General features: G+C 52.8%; 1 protein-coding gene across 6 annotated transcripts; it reads left to right on the top strand.

Annotated features, from left to right (window-relative positions):
• Positions 1 to 9,692: 9,692 nt before the first annotated feature.
• Rundc3a (RUN domain containing 3A) lies at positions 9,693 to 18,682 on the top strand. Of its 6 annotated transcripts, none has more exons than XM_055619657.1 (11): positions 9,693 to 10,034; positions 14,026 to 14,141; positions 14,491 to 14,639; positions 14,729 to 14,814; positions 15,285 to 15,374; positions 15,473 to 15,553; positions 15,706 to 15,871; positions 15,993 to 16,150; positions 16,791 to 16,928; positions 17,030 to 17,136; positions 18,114 to 18,682. In XM_055619657.1, the coding sequence occupies exons 1-11, from the start codon at positions 9,928 to 9,930 to the stop codon at positions 18,254 to 18,256; spliced, it is 1,341 nt and encodes a 446-aa protein (XP_055475632.1). In that variant the 5' UTR covers positions 9,693 to 9,927; the 3' UTR covers positions 18,257 to 18,682. The 6 variants fall into 6 exon arrangements, with proteins under 6 accessions (XP_055475632.1, XP_055475627.1, XP_055475628.1 ...); XM_055619652.1 differs by having other exon boundaries at positions 9,854 to 10,034; positions 14,503 to 14,639; XM_055619653.1 differs by having other exon boundaries at positions 9,854 to 10,034; positions 14,506 to 14,639.
• The last annotated feature ends 230 nt before the right edge of the window (positions 18,683 to 18,912 follow it).

Below are 18,912 nucleotides of genomic sequence, written 5' to 3' on the forward strand. Positions count from 1 at the left end.
CACCACCACACCACCACCTGGCTTCCTTCCTTCCTTCCTTCCTTCCTTCCTTCCTTCCTTCCTTCCTTCCTTCCCTCCTTCCTTCCTTCCCTCCTTCCTTCCTTCCTTCTTTCCTCCTTCTTTCCCTCCCTCCCTCCCTCCCTCCCTTCTTCCCTTCCTTCCTTTTTTCTTTCTGACACAGGATCTTGTTTTGCAGCGCAGACTAGCCTACAACTCACAGCGCTCCTGCCTTACCCCTGGGAGTGATGGGCCTTACAGGAATAGCTAATCGCATCTTGGCTACACCAGATCTCTCTCTCTCTCTCTCTCTCTCTCTCTCTCTCTCTGAGTATGCTCTCACTGCAGATGATATGGCATTCCTTCAAAGCCTTATGGCCTTGCCAGAGACTCCCCAGAGCATCGGTATGAGTCAAAGCTAGGCAGCATCTGCTAGGTTACAAGGCAGGGAAATTACGTCTTGGCCTAGAGTTGAAAACCTCTTTTATTTGGGGCCTCACTGAAAACCAGCAGCCTTCTGAGTCACCCAGCAGATAGGCAGGAGAACTATGTTTTCAAGTATAGCCTGTTCTGGCTCAGAGATCTGAAAGAGCCTGCTCAACTTACTTAGCGGTAGGTAGGAAGGACTTAGTGGTGCCGGCCCGTCGTACCCCCACAAATGGCACGAAGAGCTGTGATTGCTTTCCTCCCCTAGCAAACAGAGGCCTTGTGAGAACATCCAGAAAGTCTGCTGCAAGCCAGGTTCGGTTCACTCGTCATCATCAACACATGAGGACCAGTGCATGGATGAGGAAGGTGTCCCATGGAATACCAGATTGGTCCAGGTCTCCTTGGACTCTCATGCGGTAGAAAGCAGGAAGGCCTCCCAGGGGAAGTGGCTGTGAATCCCTCCCAGTGTGTGTCCCCAGGGAAAGAGAACTGCTTTGGATCTTCCATCACTAAATTAACAGCCGCTCGCTCCCGACTCCGGCTTGGGGGTTTGGCTGGTGCTACTGCTTGGACGTATTCTCCTTCTCTGCAGCCATTTATCTGGCTTTTATAAGGTTGGAACCCGGAGGGTCAGCTAAACAGAGACCTTGTAGGTGCCACCACTCCTGTGTCCCTGAGAGCAACAATAGCCACTGGCTTCCACGCAAGACGGGAGTTATTTCTGCTTTTCTGTTTCAGCAGGAAGGACTGGCTTCCCGTGTGACCTTTCCTAATGAAAGGGTTAGACTAACTTTGTAAACTGTATGTCTTCTAAAGCCTATAGTTTTGAGTTTTAGGTTCAGGTTAAGCCAAAGCCTCTTAGTACCTTTCCAGAAAATGGAGGAATGTGACCCTATCTGTGAGGACAGATAGAAAAAAAAAAAAAAAAAAGGCAAGCAAGCAATGACCTTCACTCAGCAAAAAGAACAACCAGACCCTTATCTTCAAGATAGTGTTTCTTAGCAATGAACCCAGACTTCTTCTGAGTAGCTTTTGACCACCAGCCAAAAGTCCGCAGCCCCTAATCTTCAAGAATGAGCTAACCACCCCCACCATAAATTGCAGCCGCATCCACATTTGGCAGGACTGGTCAAGCCTGAGCACCTAAGACTAACCAATTATCTTACTTTAAAGCTTCCTCATCCAATCCTAAATTGCCAAAACTGCAACTTCAAATTTCCCACAATTTTTCTTTAAAAAACCTAAAGGCCTTTGTCTCCTGGTGCTACTCTTTGCTGACCGGCAGGGGTGACCCCATTGCGTAATGGTTAATAAACCTCTTGCTTTTGCAACGAGTCCGTGGTCTGGGGGAGTTTCTGGGAAGGGCGCGATCTTGAACTCCTAAGCTTTGAGACCCCAGGTCTTACACTACTACTTTTTAAATTTTTTTTAAAAATTACATTTATTTGTGTATGAGGGGCACAAGAATGTCACTGTGTATATGCAGAGGTCAGAAGATAATTTACACGGTGTGGTTCTGGGAATAGAACTCAGGTCGTCCAGCTTGGCAACAAGCCCCTTGAGCTATGTTACTCTTATTTCAAGAAACAGATGAGAGGTTGAGAGGTTTCTGGTAGCTACTAAGTACATTGATTCTAATTATGTTTAAGGACTGAGGAAACATCCATCAAGTGAGTCTGTGATCAGGTCCTCCTCTGACCACCTCCCTCTGTAACATGCTCTACTCTGCCAAGTGTCTGTGATGACATGTTGGTTCCCCAGTCTCAGAATCTTGAGCCTTGTAAGAGAAAAGATATTCCCCTTGCCCATTGTACAGCTGTTTGGGTAAATGGCCAGTTGCCCCTTAGCAGAAAAGTGGGGTGCTAGTTAATATCTAGTACTGGAAAAATCCAGAAGGGAACTAGCCTCCCCTTCAATCAGTAGGCTGTGCGTCTGAAACACAGCATGGATCTGGCCACCGGGGAAAGACTGGCATTTGCCTTGGACTGCTGTGAGCCTTTTTCTCTCTCCTGCTCGCCTGCTTTGGACTATGGAAGGGAAGAGACCCCTTCCTTGGCAGTCCACCTGCCTGAGGACATCATGGCCTTTTAGTCATGCTGGTAAATGAATGTGTGTTTGTGATGACCACTTGCTGTTCTGAGTTTCTGTCACAGAAGAAACTGCCAGGAAGTCAGGCAGCTTTCACCGCAGTCAACTGTGGCCTGCAGAGGACAGCTCCACATTGCTGAGGAAGCCAGTCGCCCTGCACCAACTTGTACAAATTTATTGAAGGGAGTATTTCTGGGTCCTTGTGAGAAGCAAAGGTTCTCTGGGTTTTTTTGTTTGTTTGTTTGTTTTGTTTTTGCAAAACAGGGTTTCTCTGTGTAGCCTTGGCTGTCCTGGACTCACTTTGTAAGACCAGGCTGGCTTCGAACTCACGGTGATCCACCTGCCTCTGTCTCCCAGAGTCGCTGGGATTACAGGCATGCGCCACTGAGCCAGGCCGGTTCTCTGGTCTTATGTGATACGAGCTCTACGGTTCATGCCCACCTCTCTGTGCCCTTTGTCCCCTTCCCCTATAGAAGTTCCAACCTCCCCAACTCGTTAACTAGCACTAGTGTTTGGACCATGCTACCCAGTGACAGTCAGCATCTGGCTTCAGATGTCCTTGTCAAACCTTCAAAACGTTGTGTCTAAGCTTGGGTGTAGTGGCGCATCCCACGTCAATCAACTCTCTCTTATTCAGCCTAGTGTTCCACATCCTGACTCCAGTCCAGCACTTCTGAAGTCCCTACCTGAGCATGCTCTTCTGGGGTCTGCTAGGATGTTGGTCAGCTCCTGCAGCACATTTGTGTTCCCACATCTGGGAAAGTTCTTCCACACCTGGTCCATAGTAATTGGTCTAAAGCCATGGAGCCAGGGTCAGGTCTTGAAAAGGGCAAGGATCATCTTGTGAGGCATCTTCCACCAAGGGGGCAGGGTACTTCTTTGGCTCCAAGGATAGGAAGAAGCCTTCCTCAGGTACCAGAATGTGTAGTTTGCACACCAGGTCTCAGAGTAGAGTCTGCTTCTTCTGTTAGTAGGCTGTGGGCCCCTGGGGTGTTCATACTTTCGAAATCAGATTACAGGATTAATTTTCAGCACATTCTGCTCTCATAGATGTGTTTCCCACGGAAGACTATTGTAGATAATTTATTAATACAAGAGGCTTTTCTAGTCACCTATTCTTGCTCCCAAATAAAAGAATAAGGACTTACTATATTTATTAATAAGTTATAAGCTCAATAACTGGGCAGATTTCTTTTTATACTAATCCTTTAAGCTAGTCTGGTTACTTCCCAGCCACATGCTCCAAGTTTATTTGTCAATATTGGTCCTGTCTGGGTTGCATCTGCTCCATCAGGCCATGTCTTTTCTCTCTTTCTTCTTCTCTCTTCTCTCGCACTGTGGTCCCTACCTGAGACCCCAAGCCTGGGAGCAGAAGCTCTGCCTCCCTTTCTTCTGCCTAGTTACAGGCAGAAGAAAGCTTTTTTTATTAACCAATCAGAGAGAAGTGGGGAGCAAAGTTTACACAACGTAGATAAGTGTATGTGAGAATCCAACCAGATCTCAGGGCCCAGAATTTAGCATTTGTATACATCGAGCATCAGACCAAGCCCTAGTAGAAGACTTCTGGCTTTTAGCTATACCCCAAGTTTATAATTGAGGGGAAATCTGTCTTTTTTCCTTTTATATTTTGATGACATCTAACAGCAGCCAAGTGTTTGTGTGTGTGTGTGTGTGTTTGGTTGGTTGGTTGGTTTTTGTTGTTTTTCGAGACAGGGTTTCTCTGTGTAGCCTTGGCTGTCCTGGACTTGCTTTGTAGACCAGGCTGGCCTCGAACTCACACTGATCTGCCTGCCTCTGCCTGAGTGCTACAATTAAAGGTGTGCACCACCATGCCCGGCTTCTGTGAGGTTTTTTAAAGATGAGTTTTCATTATGAAACCCAAGATCCTCTTGTTTCCTAAGTGCTGGGGTTACAGGAATAGACCACCATACTATGCCCTGTTTTCTACAAATTTCATAGCCACTAGTTATCCCTTATACTCAAATATGAGAGCGACTGCACAGCTGTTGCCTCTCTCTAACACACACCAAGTCACCACGGGTTAGGGTCCCACACTGCAATGGTGTTAGTATCCCATTTACCCCAGCAGGAATTCAGCTGCCCTGTGAATGATGCATGATGTAATCCATAATTCCGCTCTCGGAGTCTTCTCCCTAGGACAACTTTGTATAGCAAATGCTATTGTTTGGGTTTCCCCCTAGAAGTAACATCTGAGTCAAGGAATCAAAGGCAAGTATTCACTTGCAAAGCGACGTTAGGAATGACAAAGGAAGAAAAAAATTGGTTCACAAAGACCGTGTTACCAAGCGTGTGACCATTTACACCACAACTAGATCCTTTTGCCAAAGACGCCGCCGCACACATGGCTTGTGTGCCATAAAGAAATCCGTCTGCAGCTGCTTTACGAGTGGTGAAAGTGTCGTTCGGGACGCTGTGGGGAGGAGAGCCGTCAGTGACCTCACCAGCGCTGGACTCTGCGTTTGGTCACACCAACCTGCCAGGCAGGAAGTGCCCACGGCTGCCACAGTGGAATAACTCGTTATGGGGTTAACAACCAGTTTCTATTTGGATTTGAGGCCTGCCCCTCAGGAGAAAATGCACGTCTGTGATTGGAAACCCATCTCACCGGCCATGAGAATTCAAATTCTGCAAGCCCAAAGACCTCCTTATAGAATTTGATAACTAAATAAATGTGCTGGGTGAGAGTGTAATAAAAATAACTAATGCAAGAGAGGAACTGCATAAATGAATATCCACTTCTGGCCATAAAGAGAAAGACTGCCGGGCGTAGTGGCCCATGCCTGTAATCCCGGCATTTGGGAGGGTGAGGCAGGAGAACTGTAATTTGAGGCCAGACTGGACTGGACTACCTAAGACCCTCTCTCCAAGAAGCAAAAACAGGAAGACATAAAAGAAACAAGGATTGTAGAAGCTATGAGAAGCCTTTTTTGAGAAAGGACCTCTGTGGTGGTTTAAATAAGAATTGCCCCTGTAGACTCACGGGTTTAAATTTGTGATCTTTGTCAACAGGAAGCTGTCTTGTGTAGAGGGCGTTGTTTTTGCTGAAAAACATCCTGGTGCAGCCTCTGGGAAGGTATAAATAGGGGCCCACAGACAGCGAGAGAACTCTCTGGTTTGTTTGGCTTTGCTTAGCTCCTCGGCAGAAGCGCTCCAGAGAACTCTTTGTGGCCCTTTTGTTGAAACCTGCTGTTGCTGTTGCTGCTGTTTGTTGTTCTGCTGGTTGTTGTTGGCTTGTTTATGGTTATTGTCGCTGTTTGTTGTTTGACTAGACTGTTGGTATCCTGACAACGAAGAGTGGAATCACCCCAAGGAACTACTAGAGTGAACTGAAAAGGTCCACATCCTCCCCCCCACCCCAGTCTCTATTAACCCTTTTTCTCTCCTACCTAAGGTTGATGGGTTAGAAAGGAGGTAAAGGCATTTAGGAACCCAAAGACCCTAACAAGTAAGAAGTAGAAAAAAATAACTATAGCCCCTCTCCCCACTAACACTTTTTCTTTCCTACCTGGCGTTGGGCTATTGGGAGGAATTAGGGTGGAGAAGGGAGAAAGAGACATAAGGAGCCCCAAATAAAGCCAAAGCCTAGCTGGGGGTAGTGGCGCACAGCTGTAATCCCAGCACTTGGGGAGGCAGGCAGGTGAATCTCTGTGAGTTCGAGGCTAGCCTGGTATGCAAAGTGAGTCCAGGACAGCCGAGGCTACACAGAGAAACCCTGTTCCAAAAACCATAAACAAACAATCAAAAAGAGTTGCCATGGTCATGGTATCTCTTCACAGCCATAGGAACCCTAACTAAGACACTCCCCCTGAATATGGAGTTGTCAGTTCCGATAGACGACCTGTTCAACAAGACCCAGAGGTCACTCTGTCTCCACCTCCCCTCCCTTCACCAGACTGAAATTACAGGCACAGGCTGCCAGCCCATCTTGTTACATGAGTGCTGGAGATCTGAACACAGGTCCTCTTGTTTGCACAGTAGGTACTTTACTGACCAAGCCACATGTGTGTGGCTTTTCCCCAGTCCTACGTGTGCTTTTTCTTAATGTTTTTGTTGTTGTTGTTGTTCCGTGTTGTCTCTGGATATCAATTTTCTTCTCACACTTGACAAGGATTATTGTTGGTGTTCATCTTTGCGATGTAGCCAGTGGGTTATAGGATCCTCTGAAGAAATGGAGAGTATCGGCCCCATAGGGGGATGGACAACGGGTGCTCTTGAGACTTTGGCACCACTGTTGGCTAAGGCACCCGAGGATCTTCACATCACGAAGGGCAGTGGTATCTTGTCAGGCAGAATCATGAGATTATTCTTGCTCCAACAGGTACAGAGAGCTGCTTGGAGGCTGAGTGAGGAAAGGGCAGGGCTGGCCTCCACTAGATACTTAACCTTTCTCTCCAAATCTCTCTGCTGTATAGCTGAGCTATGCATCTGCTACGGAATTCCTCAGCCTCCATCACTCGCTTTCTCTCAGATGTGACTAAAAGGAGGCTGGGAGGCAGAGGAAAGGAGGATTAGCTTAGTTAACGGTGTTAATGAACTAAACCTCTGAAACTGTAAGCCAGCCTCAATGAAATGTTTTTCTTGATAAGAGTCGCCACAGAGGTCAGTGTGGCACGGTGGCACACACCTTTAATCCCAGCACTCGGGGAGGCAGAGGCAGGCAGATCTTTGTGAGTTCAAGGCCAGCCTGGTCTACAAAGCACAGTATTTGGAGTTACTCTATCCCTGGACATAGTGTCCAGCCTTGGGCTTCCTTCTTTGCTCTCACAGCCATTGGAGATGGCTCTGAGCAGGAATGGCAGCTTCTCCTGTGAGCGACAACCGTGCAGGACTTCGTTGATGGCTCCTCTGGTCCCCGGTCCTGGCTGCTAACTGCCATCACTATTCTTCTGTTGTCTCGGCATTGTCTCCCCGTTGCTCTTTCTGTCTTCCGACCCCCGAGGAGCCGGTTTCCTTTATTTACTTCCCCTCTCCTGAGCGCTTTGCTTTCCTGACCAGGTTATCACGGTAGAATGGATCCAAATGCTATAGACACACACAGTGAAAACATACAAGGAAAAAAAACTCCCTAAATGATGTCGAAAGAAGCAACCTTTAATCGCAGCACTCAGGAGGCAGGGGAGACAGGTTTCTGAGTTTGAGGCCACCTTGGTCTACATAAGAGTTCCAGGACAGCCAGGGCTACATAGTGAGACCTTGTCTCACAAAAGGGAGGAGGAAGACGAGGAAGAGGGAAAAAAATGAGTAGTAAGAGGAAGCGGTAGTCACATCTTCATTCATTCCTTTCTCCAAGGTTTCAACACTGGGGATGTTGTGCTGTTTTACTCTTGAGCACAGGCGATGAAATCTTAATGAAAAAAGAAGACTCATTATCATGAGTCAGGATAACAAGTAACAGACAGGTCACGCTTCTTGATCTCCAAAATTAATACAGAGCTGGGATGTAGCTTGGTGGTAGAGTACTTGCCAGATGTGTGAGGCCCTGAGTTCAAGCCACAGCACGAGGAAAAATGCCGTACTAGAAATCTTCTTTTATCTAAATAGAAAGCTTGGCTACAGACTCTTGGATATATGGTCAAATCACTTTATGTGTTTACGACAAGACCGGTTAATAGTACCTGACTCGATATCCAATATCACCTAAAGTGGACCACGGATCTACAAGCAAGCCTTTACAATCCTTCGAAGCAAACAGGGTACCTGGGGGTGTGGCTCCATGGCAGAGCACTGGCCTAGCCCCTGCAGGCCCTGGGCACAATCCACAACACTGAAAACAGGGAAGGAAATAGGCAGCCAGGCATGACAGAGAGAGGAGGGTCCAGAGTTCAGGATCATTCTTGAACTTCGTATCAAGTTCCAGACCAGCCTGGGCTGCAGAAGACTATCCCAAAATGTACAAAAGAGCTGGGCATGTTGATGCACGCCTTTATTTCCAGCTCTCAGAAGTCAGAGGCAGGAGGATCTCAGTGAGTCTGAGGCCAGTCTGGTCCTACAATTCCAGGAATCGGAATTCCAGGCTAGCCAGAACTACATAGGGAGAGCCTGTCTCAAAACAAACAAAACGAAAAACAAAACCAACCAAACAAACAAAAACATGCAAAGGCAGTGATTTCTAGGATTTGACACCAAAGACACAGACAACAACAACAAAAAGGTCAGGTTGGACTTTGGGAAAATTTAAGTTTTTTGAGCATCAAAGGACAGTATTGACAATTTTAAAAGAACCCACACAACGGGAGGGAGAAAACAGCGCAAATCATATCTGATAAGGCGTTGGAATCCGTAATGTATAACAAATAGTCTTACATTCCACATTAACAAGAGCAACCCAGTCCAACACGGACGATGTTCAGATCGTGGAAGTGTTTTTCCGAGGAATGGAGCAGGCGAGCAGGGACGTGAGGAACAACCTGGAAGCCAAGGGTAGCACAAAAGACAAACCATGCCTTCGGTCTGGCCCGGGGGAGAAAGCTAACCATTTGACAGGACCCCCTGCGGGCTGCAGCCCTGTAGGCTGCCAAAGGGTTAACCCTTACATCTACCCTCGTTGAGGTGGCTGCTGCTGAGAACCCCCACAGAGTTCATCGCGCCTAACTGCCAGTAGCCCCAAAATCCCTATCCTGAGTGGTTCCCATCCTCCACCCCCGGGAGAGGCTGGCTTGCCTGGCTACCGCAGACAAATGCAACCCCCGCAGGGACGAGGCAGCTTCCCCTGGCTGCCTTTAGCTTCTGGGTGGGACCTGCAGTCCCTGAAAGTGGCCCGGGTTTGGCTGAATTGCCTGGGGTGAGTGGAGAAGGGCCGGGGCTGGGATAAAGGCTGCAGGAGCTGAAGGTCTACATCCTTTAGACTACGATGGGAAATCAGGAATAGATGCCACCGACTTCTCTGGTCAGAAACAAGGGAAAGAAGCGTCCAAGCTGAGGCGCCAGGCGAGGATGCCCGGCCCTGAGCGTGGGGGTGGAGAGCAGAATGGAGCCCTCCACTACACCTCCAGGTGTCTCCGGGGGGACCCCCTCCGCTCTCCCAGGGACCTCAGTCCTTACCCTCCCCCAAACCCTGCGCCCTTTGCGGATTGGTCCCGAGCTGCCGGGGGGCGGGGCCCTGTGGCCCTGACGTCACCGGCGAGGAGGGGGGCGGGCGACTGGGGGAGGGGGTGACGAGCCCCGGCTCAGCACCTCGGAGAGCTCCCTCCCCGGCCTTGTTTTGCTCCGGAATCGCTGCCGGGGGAGGGAGCGAAGGGGCCGGGCACCGAGGCGTCGAGGCCGAGAGATGGCAGTGAAGAGGACGAAGGGCCCCTGGGGGCAGAAGGCCCGGCCGTGATCCTGCGAGGGGGGCCCGGGGCACCGGGTGGAGTGGGGGGCAGCGGGCGGCGGCAGCAGTGGCCGCACATCTGGATGGAAGCGAGCTTTGTCCAGACCACCATGGCTCTGGGGCTGCCCTCCAAGAAAGCATCTTCCCGCAACGTGATCGTGGAGCGCAGGAACCTGATCACCGTGTGCAGGTGGGCGCCGCTGGCGGTCGGGGTGAGGTGGTTAGAGAGAGGAGGTTGGGACGGGCTAAAAAAAAAAAAAAAAAAATCTAAGGGTTGAGCATGTCCGAGACGATGCTCTGCGGCCGCTGAGAAATGGCCAGCCAGGGAGGGTTAGAAGGTACAGGCTCTCTATTCTTCCCAGGCCCGGAACCGGACGGCGGGATGGAATGCCGGTCCTTATTCTTCTTGACTAAGCCAGGCCTATGCCCGGCCTGGGGCTTGCGGGGGGGGGGGGGGGGGGGGGGGGGGGGGGTGTTGGGCCGGGGCGGGCTCGGGGGGGGCGCGGAGGGGGAAGGGGGGGGGGGGGGGGGGGGGGGGGGGGGGGGGGAGCGGATGGCTGGCTCTCTTCCGGGCAGGGGGGGCAGGGTGGGCAGAGGGGACACAGTGGGCTTGGGGGTAGCTGTCCTCCAAGTCCCCTCTTGCCACCTCTTGCCAGCTTGGCTTCTTGGGTGGGGCTTTTCTAAAAGACTTTCCTATGCTCAACCCTCCAAGAAGCAAGAATGGGTGTTTCTAGGCAGCTGCAGCCTGTGGCAGGATCAGCTGGGCACAGTGGCAGAGGCCCTGAACACATCCAGTGAAGGTCGAGGGCATTCAAGGCCTAACTGCCAAAGCCAGGGTCCCTGAGTCCAAGTGAAGACTGGGAACCCAGATTCCTAAATCCCTGAGGGTGGGGCTGTTGCAGGGCTGGGAAAATCCTCATCTTTCTTGGACACCAGGAAGTAATCCTTCCGGCTTCAACCCTGCAGTGACTCACCCTCCCTGCCCTGCCCTGAGGCCAGAAAACCACCCGCTGTGCAGCTGTGCAGGCTCTCCCCCAAGCCCCCACCTGTCCTTGCTTCTCCCTCTGGGATCTCCGTGCCAGCTGCCTTCTGCACCTGTATCCTCCATGCCTGCCATGTCCCCCCGATCCTGCGTCTTGGCTCACAGTGCTCCTGGATCCTGAAACCTCAGCCTTGTTCCTTCTCCTAGGAATCATGTCCACCTGATGCCCAGTCTCCCAGCACCCAGGGTTCCTTTCGATTCCTGGGCACACCATGTTGCCTCTATTTCAGAGCTTCTCGTTCCCACTGTCCTGAAAAGTGCTGTGCACGTCAGCCCCGTATGAGGGTGGCTGGGGATCGTGGAAGGAAGGGATGCGTCTGTGAAACTAGCCCAGAGCACAGCTGCACTCTGCCCTCACGCTGCAAATCCCAGCCAGCTGTGGTGTCAAGGGATTTCTGTCCTGAGAACCACACAATCCTAAGGGTCAAGCTTTTGCTTCAGATATTAACTGGGCAAAGTTGTGGCCATCTCCTAAGTACTCTGAGCCTTTGGTGCTTTTTCATATATATATATATATATGAAATATATATATATATATATATATATATATATCTTAAGTGTAAAAGCCACACCAAAGAATGGGTCATAGTGTGTCACATTAGATGCCAGCCAGTGCCTGGCACACAGAAATGGCTCTATCTCAATGACACCCTTCTTGTCCCTCTCTTGGCTCTTGGCCATCCAGGTGCATTTTTCTCTTGCCTGCCAGGATAGCTGGGGCTTTGGGCGTGTGGGGAAAGGAGGGAGAGGGCCACTTGGCCTGAGCCACCGGAGAGACAGAGGTTCAGGTGACTTGGAGGTAGCTCAGAATGGGGGACAAGGGATTGTTTAGGGGGCTTGGGTTCATGATGAATTCTCCAAGCCCCCAGGGACCCTACTGCCTCATCACTGTCACGTGGTTCTCCTCCAGCTCCCAGCAGCTCCCTTTTGCAGGCTGCAGGCTCCCCTGGGCCCTGGCCTCCCTGTCTCCATGGTAACCCAAGCAGCTACCCTCCTCCTAACCAGGCCCACACTGTGGGGTTCCTAGAGGCTCTGACCGGCTTTCAGCTCCCCCAAGGACAGCCGGCAGATGGCTGCTGACCAGGCCTCTACTGAAGTCTGACCCAGATGACCACAACCCAAGATAATGGCCTGATCACCGTCACAGGCTCCCTCCTAGCCAGGCCAGCCTTGCCTCCTCACCTGGCCTGTGCCCAGCAATCCATACACTCTCACCTTCGGCCATCCTTGTCTGGGCTCTGAATGGAGCAAGCGTTGATATTTCCATTTGCACCCAAGGAAAAAAAGCCTTGAGTCCAGTAGTCTGCTTTCCTCTAGCACAGCCCAACACTGACCTTTCTGGTCTCAGACTGTACCCCCTGGTAAGCCCAAAGAAAGGTGACGGGAGCTCATGCTTGTGCTGTTGGCTTAGGGGCCTTAGTGGTCAGTGCTTCATAGCTGGGGGCTTCTAAAATAGGTGACAGAGGACAGAGGTCACTCAAGGTCTTAATACTTGCTTGTATATATATATATATATATATATACTTGTATATATGCTTGTATATATATATATATATATGTATATATATATATATATATATTTTTTTTTTTCTAAGACAGGGTCTTTCTGTGTAGTCCTGGCTGTCCTGGAATTCACTGTATAGACCAGGCAGGCCTGGAACTCACCGAGATCCTCCTGCCTCTGCCTCCTGAATGCTGGGATCAAAGGCATGTGTCACCATGCTTGCGTAGTACTTTTTTTAAAATTACATTTATCTATCTATCTATCTATCTATCTATCTATCTATCTATCTATCTATTTATTTTGTGTGTGAATGTGTCATGGTGTGAATGTGGAAACCAGAGAACCACTGACAGGAGAAGGTTCTCCCCTTCCACCATGTAGGTTCTGGGATTGAACTCAGTCATTGGGCTGAGTGGCATGTGCCCTTATCCACTGAGTCAGCTCACTGGCCAAGCCTCAGTAATTATAACAGCCACTGGGAAGCCATAAGACAGCAGAGAGAGCCAAGGGTATGAGAATGGGTCAAATGCTTGCCTCCTCCCAAGTTCCAGGACTCTCTGGTCAGCCCGTCTCTGGAGCCTCTGGCCTCCTTATCTGTAATTATGGTGAAGCTCATCATAAGAAGACCTACCTCCCAGGGTGAGGACCGGTGGGGTGACACACATGAAGTATAGTTCTGGGCACACTGCAGACATGGGTAGAATAAAAGGACAGACCCAGGTCCATTCTGTATCCCAGGACACCCGGCTCCTGCTCCGTCTCCAGAAGCAGAGCAGTAATGAGTTTTTGCCTTTATTCCACTCCAGTGCAGAGATGGCAAGTGGAGAATGCAGCATAAGGATGGCTGAGAGCTCGGGAGGGAGGCTCAAGCAGGGCTGCAAAGAGCCATGGGGGCTGCTTGCCTCCAGCCCCGTGGCCTCACTTGCCTCTTTTGGCTACCTTCCTCCCTCAGAAACCAGTGTCTGGGTCCCCAAACCCCTCCCAGGGACCTACTGCCAGAATTCCTTCCCACCCAGTATACGTCAGACCCACACCCTACCTTCTCCCCCATACCCGAAGCTCTACACTGCCTTGCTCTGGGCAGCTGGTGTGTGGGTGGGCTAGCTGAGAAGAGGGGGGAGGAGGGATGTCCCAGTGTCCACCTGGCCACACATGCCTGTCTACATTCCACGTGAGGCTCATGTGTTGTGGTACAGGTGACCCCCACCCCACCGATCCCCAGAGAGATGAAAGCTCCTTCCAAGAAAGGCTGTTTTGGGGGGCATGGGTTGAAATTGGCTTCTGACTCCTGGTTGACCCTCAACGCCACCCTGAAGGATGGTAGGGACAAAAGGCCTAGGGACTGTCCCCTAGCTCTTGCTGTCTCGTTTCCCCACATTTGGTTGCATGCTGTCTCATACCTTGTCCCCGAAGCTTCCTTTCTCTGGGGTATCGTCTCTTCTGTACCCACTCTGCCAGTCAGGTTCCTCCCTGCCCTCTTCCCTGTCCCTGCCACCCTTCTTCTCATTCCAGCTAACCTGGCATCTTCTCGGGGGTCTCTGTGGTTTCACCTGCCCCCACATCACACCCATGCCTTCGGGACCTCCTTGCTCACTCTTATTTCCTCTTGACCACCTCCCAACCCCCCTAACCCAGGTTCTCTGTGAAAACCTTGTTAGAGAAGTACACAGCAGAGCCCATCGATGACTCATCCGAGGAGTTCGTTAATTTCGCAGCCATTTTGGAGCAGATCCTCAGCCACCGATTTAAAGGTAGGCCTTCATCACCTACCCCTCCCAGCTCTGGCCACCAGCCTGCTGTGACAGCCTCTTTGGATTTCTAAACCCCGTCCGTCGTCCCGGCTCCCATTCTGGGCTGTTCATGGAAGCTAAAGCCCTGTACTGCGAGATCGGGGAGAGGGTCATCTGCCCGTAGCTCCCTCGTTGGGCACGCATGCCGCGCTCTCCGATGGCAAGCCTGCTGCTTGTGCTGGGGGAGGCTGTGTGTGTGTGTGTGTGTGTGTGTGTGTGGTGGTGGTGGCTTATGCTTAGGAGTGCTTTATGGCATAGACGCTTTCCAAACTCCCCGGTATTGCTGAGTCCCCTCCCTGCCCTGGCTCAGCTTGTGCCCCAGCAGGTCCAGTAAGCTGGTTCAGCTCGGATGGGCAACGGGGCTTCTGGGACTATATCCGGCTAGCCTGCAGCAAGGTGCCCAACAACTGCGTGAGCAGCATTGAGAACATGGAGAACATCAGCACAGCTCGAGCCAAGGTGAGGGCCCATGGCAGGGGTCGCCCCCCCCCCCCCAGCCCCTGCATATAGGTCCGTCTGGGACAATTAAAGGTGATCACGCTTTCCAGGGCAGAGCATGGATCCGGGTGGCCCTGATGGAGAAGCGTATGTCAGAATACATCACCACGGCTCTTCGGGACAACCGAACTACCAGGTCAGACCCCCGTCAGACAGCAGTGTGCACGTAATTGCCCTCAGTCCCCACAGCAACCTTCAGTGCCTGGACTACAAGTTCCAGCATGCATCGGTACCTCGCTTCTCCCAGATGACTTGGTAACCAGACTACAGGAGCCTCAGTCACATACCATTTTATTTGGCCTTGTGCCATGACCTACAACACACAGGCCTGCCAGCTCTGCAAACAAAGCCAGTCGCTCTGTTCAGTGCTTGGACTGGGTTCGCCAGGAAGCTGGCTCCTTAGGATCAGAGACGACAAGGCAGAATGTGCCGGTGTTGGGGGCGGGGTCAGGATCTGTTTCACTGGGCGACAGTCTAAGGGGGGAGGGGGGCGAGCCGGAAGGAGTGGTCTCCTTCCTCCGGGAAAGTTTGTATTAGGTAAGCCACACAGAGACGTCCTGGGCGCGGGGGGCGCCCTTGGGAGCCTCTCCTCTCCTCTCCCTGCAGGCGGTTCTATGACTCCGGAGCCATCATGCTGCGGGAGGAAGCCACTGTCCTCACGGGGATGCTGATCGGGCTCAGCGCCATCGACTTCAGGTGGGGTCTGCATGGCGGTGGTGAAGGGGACTTTCTCACTCACAGCCGCCCAGCGCCCCTCACTCCCTCCTCCCACCCCTGTGGCTCTTCTGCCCCAGCTTCTGTCTAAAGGGCGAAGTTCTGGACGGGAAGACCCCGGTGGTCATCGACTACACGCCCTACCTAAAATTCACCCAGAGGTGAGCAGCCCGGTCGTTGCGGTGGGTGCGGGGATGGGCACCGGAAGGGCGCTGAGTGTCATCCTGGTGTCACTGCCCAAGGGTCGGAGTTGGGGTGCTAGTGGGGCGAGGCGGGGCGGAGCCGGCACCACCCGCTGCTCCCCGCTCCTCAGCTACGACTACCTGACGGATGAGGAGGAGAGGCACAGTGCCGAGAGCAGCACCAGCGGGGAGAACTCGCCTGAGCACCCCTACTTGCCTCTCGTCACCGACGAGGACAGTTGGTACAGCAAGTGGCACAAGATGGAACAGAAATTTCGCATCGTCTATGCGCAGAAGGTGCGCGGGGCGAGGCGAGGGGAGCTGGGCGCGGTGGGCGCAGCAGGGTTCGGGGCTGGGACTCCAGCTAGGACACCCCCCAACCCCCTTGGGGCATCCGGGCTGAGCCGGCGCCCCGCAGGGATACCTGGAGGAGCTGGTGCGTCTGCGCGAGTCGCAGCTGAAGGACCTGGAGGCGGAGAACCGGCGGCTGCAGCTGCAGCTGGACGAGGCGGCCGCACAGAATCAGCGTGAGAAGCGGGAGCTGGAAGGCGTGATCCTGGAGCTGCAGGAGCAGCTGTGAGCCCGCCTCCCGCCCTGACCCCTGTGAACCCCTGTGAACATGACTCCACTGGATTGCATCTCTTTCCTGACAACATCCAGTTCGCGTCAGCCCACCCGTCCCATCCCCTCTCTCAAGGTCCCGTGGTCACCCCCACAACATTGACGACCCCCGCAGCCTCCAGGACCCATCAGCTAGACGCCAATTGTTGCTACAGGGGCCGCATACCCACACCCATTGTGCCGTCCCCGTTATTTGGGCCTCTGATTGCCATCCCCCTACCATCCCCCCCCAACCTAAAACATTTCTTCCCTAAACCTGGCCCAGCTGGCCCAAATCCCACCCCTTCAAGAGAACTCTCGTCCTTTTCACTCTCCTCCCTAAATCATCCCAACTGACTCCTAGACACTCCATCGTGGGTGCACTAGCCCTGGCCAGCCCTCTGCCGCTCTTTACAAACAGGAACAGGCTTCAGGCTTGCCATCCTCTTGCTTCAACCTGCTAAGTGCTGTAATTTCAGATACGTGCCACACACACCCCCCAGCAGCCCCTATCCCCATTTCTGCTACTCAGGTTTCCTTCCTAAACCCTGGCCCCGACCTTTGCTGAGTCTTGCTTCCCTCTCCCAGCCAGGCCTGATCCCCCTCCCCCTCCCAGGACAGGTCTGATCCCCGGTGACCATGGCCCCCTGGCCCAGGGTTCCAAGGAGCTCACCACACCCCTGGTCAACCAGTGGCCCTCGCTGAGCACACTCAACAGGGCTGAGGGTGCCAGCAACTCCAAGCTGTATCGGAGGTAAGCCCCAACCCAAGTGGCTGCTCCCAACCCCCCCCCCCCCGGGGAGAGGGACCTGCAGCTGTGGGCCACTGTCCCCACGCTGTTCTCTCCTGCCCTAGACACAGCTTCATGAGCACAGAGCCGCTGTCTGCGGAGGCCAGCCTGAGCTCAGACTCCCAGCGCCTGGGAGAGGGCAAGAGGGACGAGGAACCCTGGGGCCCTATCGGTGAGCAGCCCCCCCACACCCACACACACCTTGGCACTTGGTATACTTCAGAAAAAGGGCTGGGGCCGAAGAGTCAGGCCATGGCTTAACCTCTTCTTCTGATAGCCCTCCCTGAATATACGGCACCAATAAGGAGCTTGGTTTGGGGTCTCAGAAAAGAGAGCAAGTGCCAAGTCGGCCTGCACCTCCTCTTCCCGTGACCTTGGTCGGTCTCTTCACCTGGCTGACCCACATTCCCATCTGTAAAGTAGGGATAATGGTAAAAAGAGCCTCCAGCATCCATGCACATATGGAAAGGGCTCAATGGCTTTTTAGTATCATGACGTTCGCAAGGGCTCATCCTCCGGGGAATCCTCAGCCTAGCTTGCTGTCGGCACATGCGCACTGTGAAATGCCTGCCTGACCGATGTTTCCCTTCTCTTTGGCTGCCAGGAAGCTCAGAACCAAATTAGTGGCTCCCTCCGAGTGAATGCCCAAGACTTCAATGCATGCATTTTGTGCAGTCCTCCCCTGCCTCTGCCTTCCTAGTTGCCCCCATGCCTGAACCTTTTCTTTTTTTAATATATAGATATATAACTGTGCTGTATCAGAGAACTCATTTTTTTGAGACGGGGCAGGCTTTGGACATGTAACCCACCACAGTTTGTGACTGTGTGTGTGTGTGTCTCCCCTACCAGACTGTGAGCTCCGAGAGGGCAGGGACCGTGTCTTGTCCATCCTCTGTATCCCCAGAGTGTGAAAATGCTCGCTGTGTGCTTAATAAATGGACAGAGGCTGAACCTCTCGGGGAGACAGAGACATAACTGATGATTGCCAAGTCCTGTGCAATTTGGCAGATGCTCCAGAAGAGGCCAGGAGTCTCTGGGGGGGGGGGGGGGGGGGCCCGGGAACGGCCCCCTTTGCTGTCCATCCATGAAGACCTCTTCCCCACATACACGCAGCCTGGTCACCCGGCCTTACCCGCCCTCTCTCCCCAGGGAAGGACCCCACGCCCTCCATGCTGGGCCTCTGCGGCTCTCTGGCCTCCATCCCCAGCTGCAAGTCCCTGGCGAGCTTCAAATCCAACGAATGCCTGGTGAGCGACAGCCCCGACGGCAGCCCAGTGCTTAGCCCCAGCTGATGAGCGGCGTGGGCAACACCAGCCCCACCTGCCAGGGGCCACGGACTACTGCCACCTTTGAGCCCCCCAAACCAGGCAACCCTTCAAGAATGCCGACCACCTCGCCTCGGGTCTCTAGAGACAACCCAAGCCTCTTTCCTGCTTCAGCTTCCTGCCAAGGTGGCAGGAGCTGCGCTGGGAAGCGGTGGGGCCAGGAGGAAGGGGCACCCAGGCCACAGGTTATCAGTCCCCTGGGGAAGCCTCTCCCCTGGCGATTCTGAAACCAGCCGGGTTCCCTTTGCTCATCTGCACCTGCCTCACGAGCAGGTGGTCCAGCCCTGGCATTCCTGCTGCCCTGCCTCTGGCCTAACCTGTGTACCCTCTGAAGTCACCCATCCTTGGTACCTGTGTGGGGAGAGATTAGGCAAATAAAAGCCGGAGGACTGAGGTGGTTTCATCTATTAGCGAGTGGGGTACGGCTCCGTAACAGGGTCATGGTGCCAGAACTAGCAATGTGCCCTCTGGGAGTGCATGGGGCCACAATTTAGGATGTGTGTGTGAAGGCTTTGGTGCATCTGCAGGTGCCTTCCAGATCTGACCCCTCCAACACTCTCTTGGTCCCTAGCAGAGCCCTTTGAGGGTGTGCCTGGTGGACATTTGCCCACCACAGGCCCACC

The sequence above is a fragment of the Psammomys obesus genome, unplaced genomic scaffold (assembly GCF_907164565.1).
Source record: "Psammomys obesus unplaced genomic scaffold, mPsaObe1.curated_primary_1811, whole genome shotgun sequence".
Lineage (NCBI taxonomy): Eukaryota > Metazoa > Chordata > Mammalia > Rodentia > Muridae > Psammomys > Psammomys obesus.

Bases quoted from the DNA above. Each gene is read 5' to 3' on its own strand.
- Rundc3a (XM_055619657.1), top strand. From the start codon at position 9,928: ATGGAAGCGAGCTTTGTCCAGACCACCATGGCTCTGGGGCTGCCCTCC. The intron at 14,640-14,728 runs GTGAGGGCCCAT...CACGCTTTCCAG, and splicing joins TCAGCACAGCTCGAGCCAAG to GGCAGAGCATGGATCCGGGT. The intron at 16,151-16,790 runs GTGAGCCCGCCT...TCCCCCTCCCAG, and splicing joins CTGGAGCTGCAGGAGCAGCT to GACAGGTCTGATCCCCGGTG.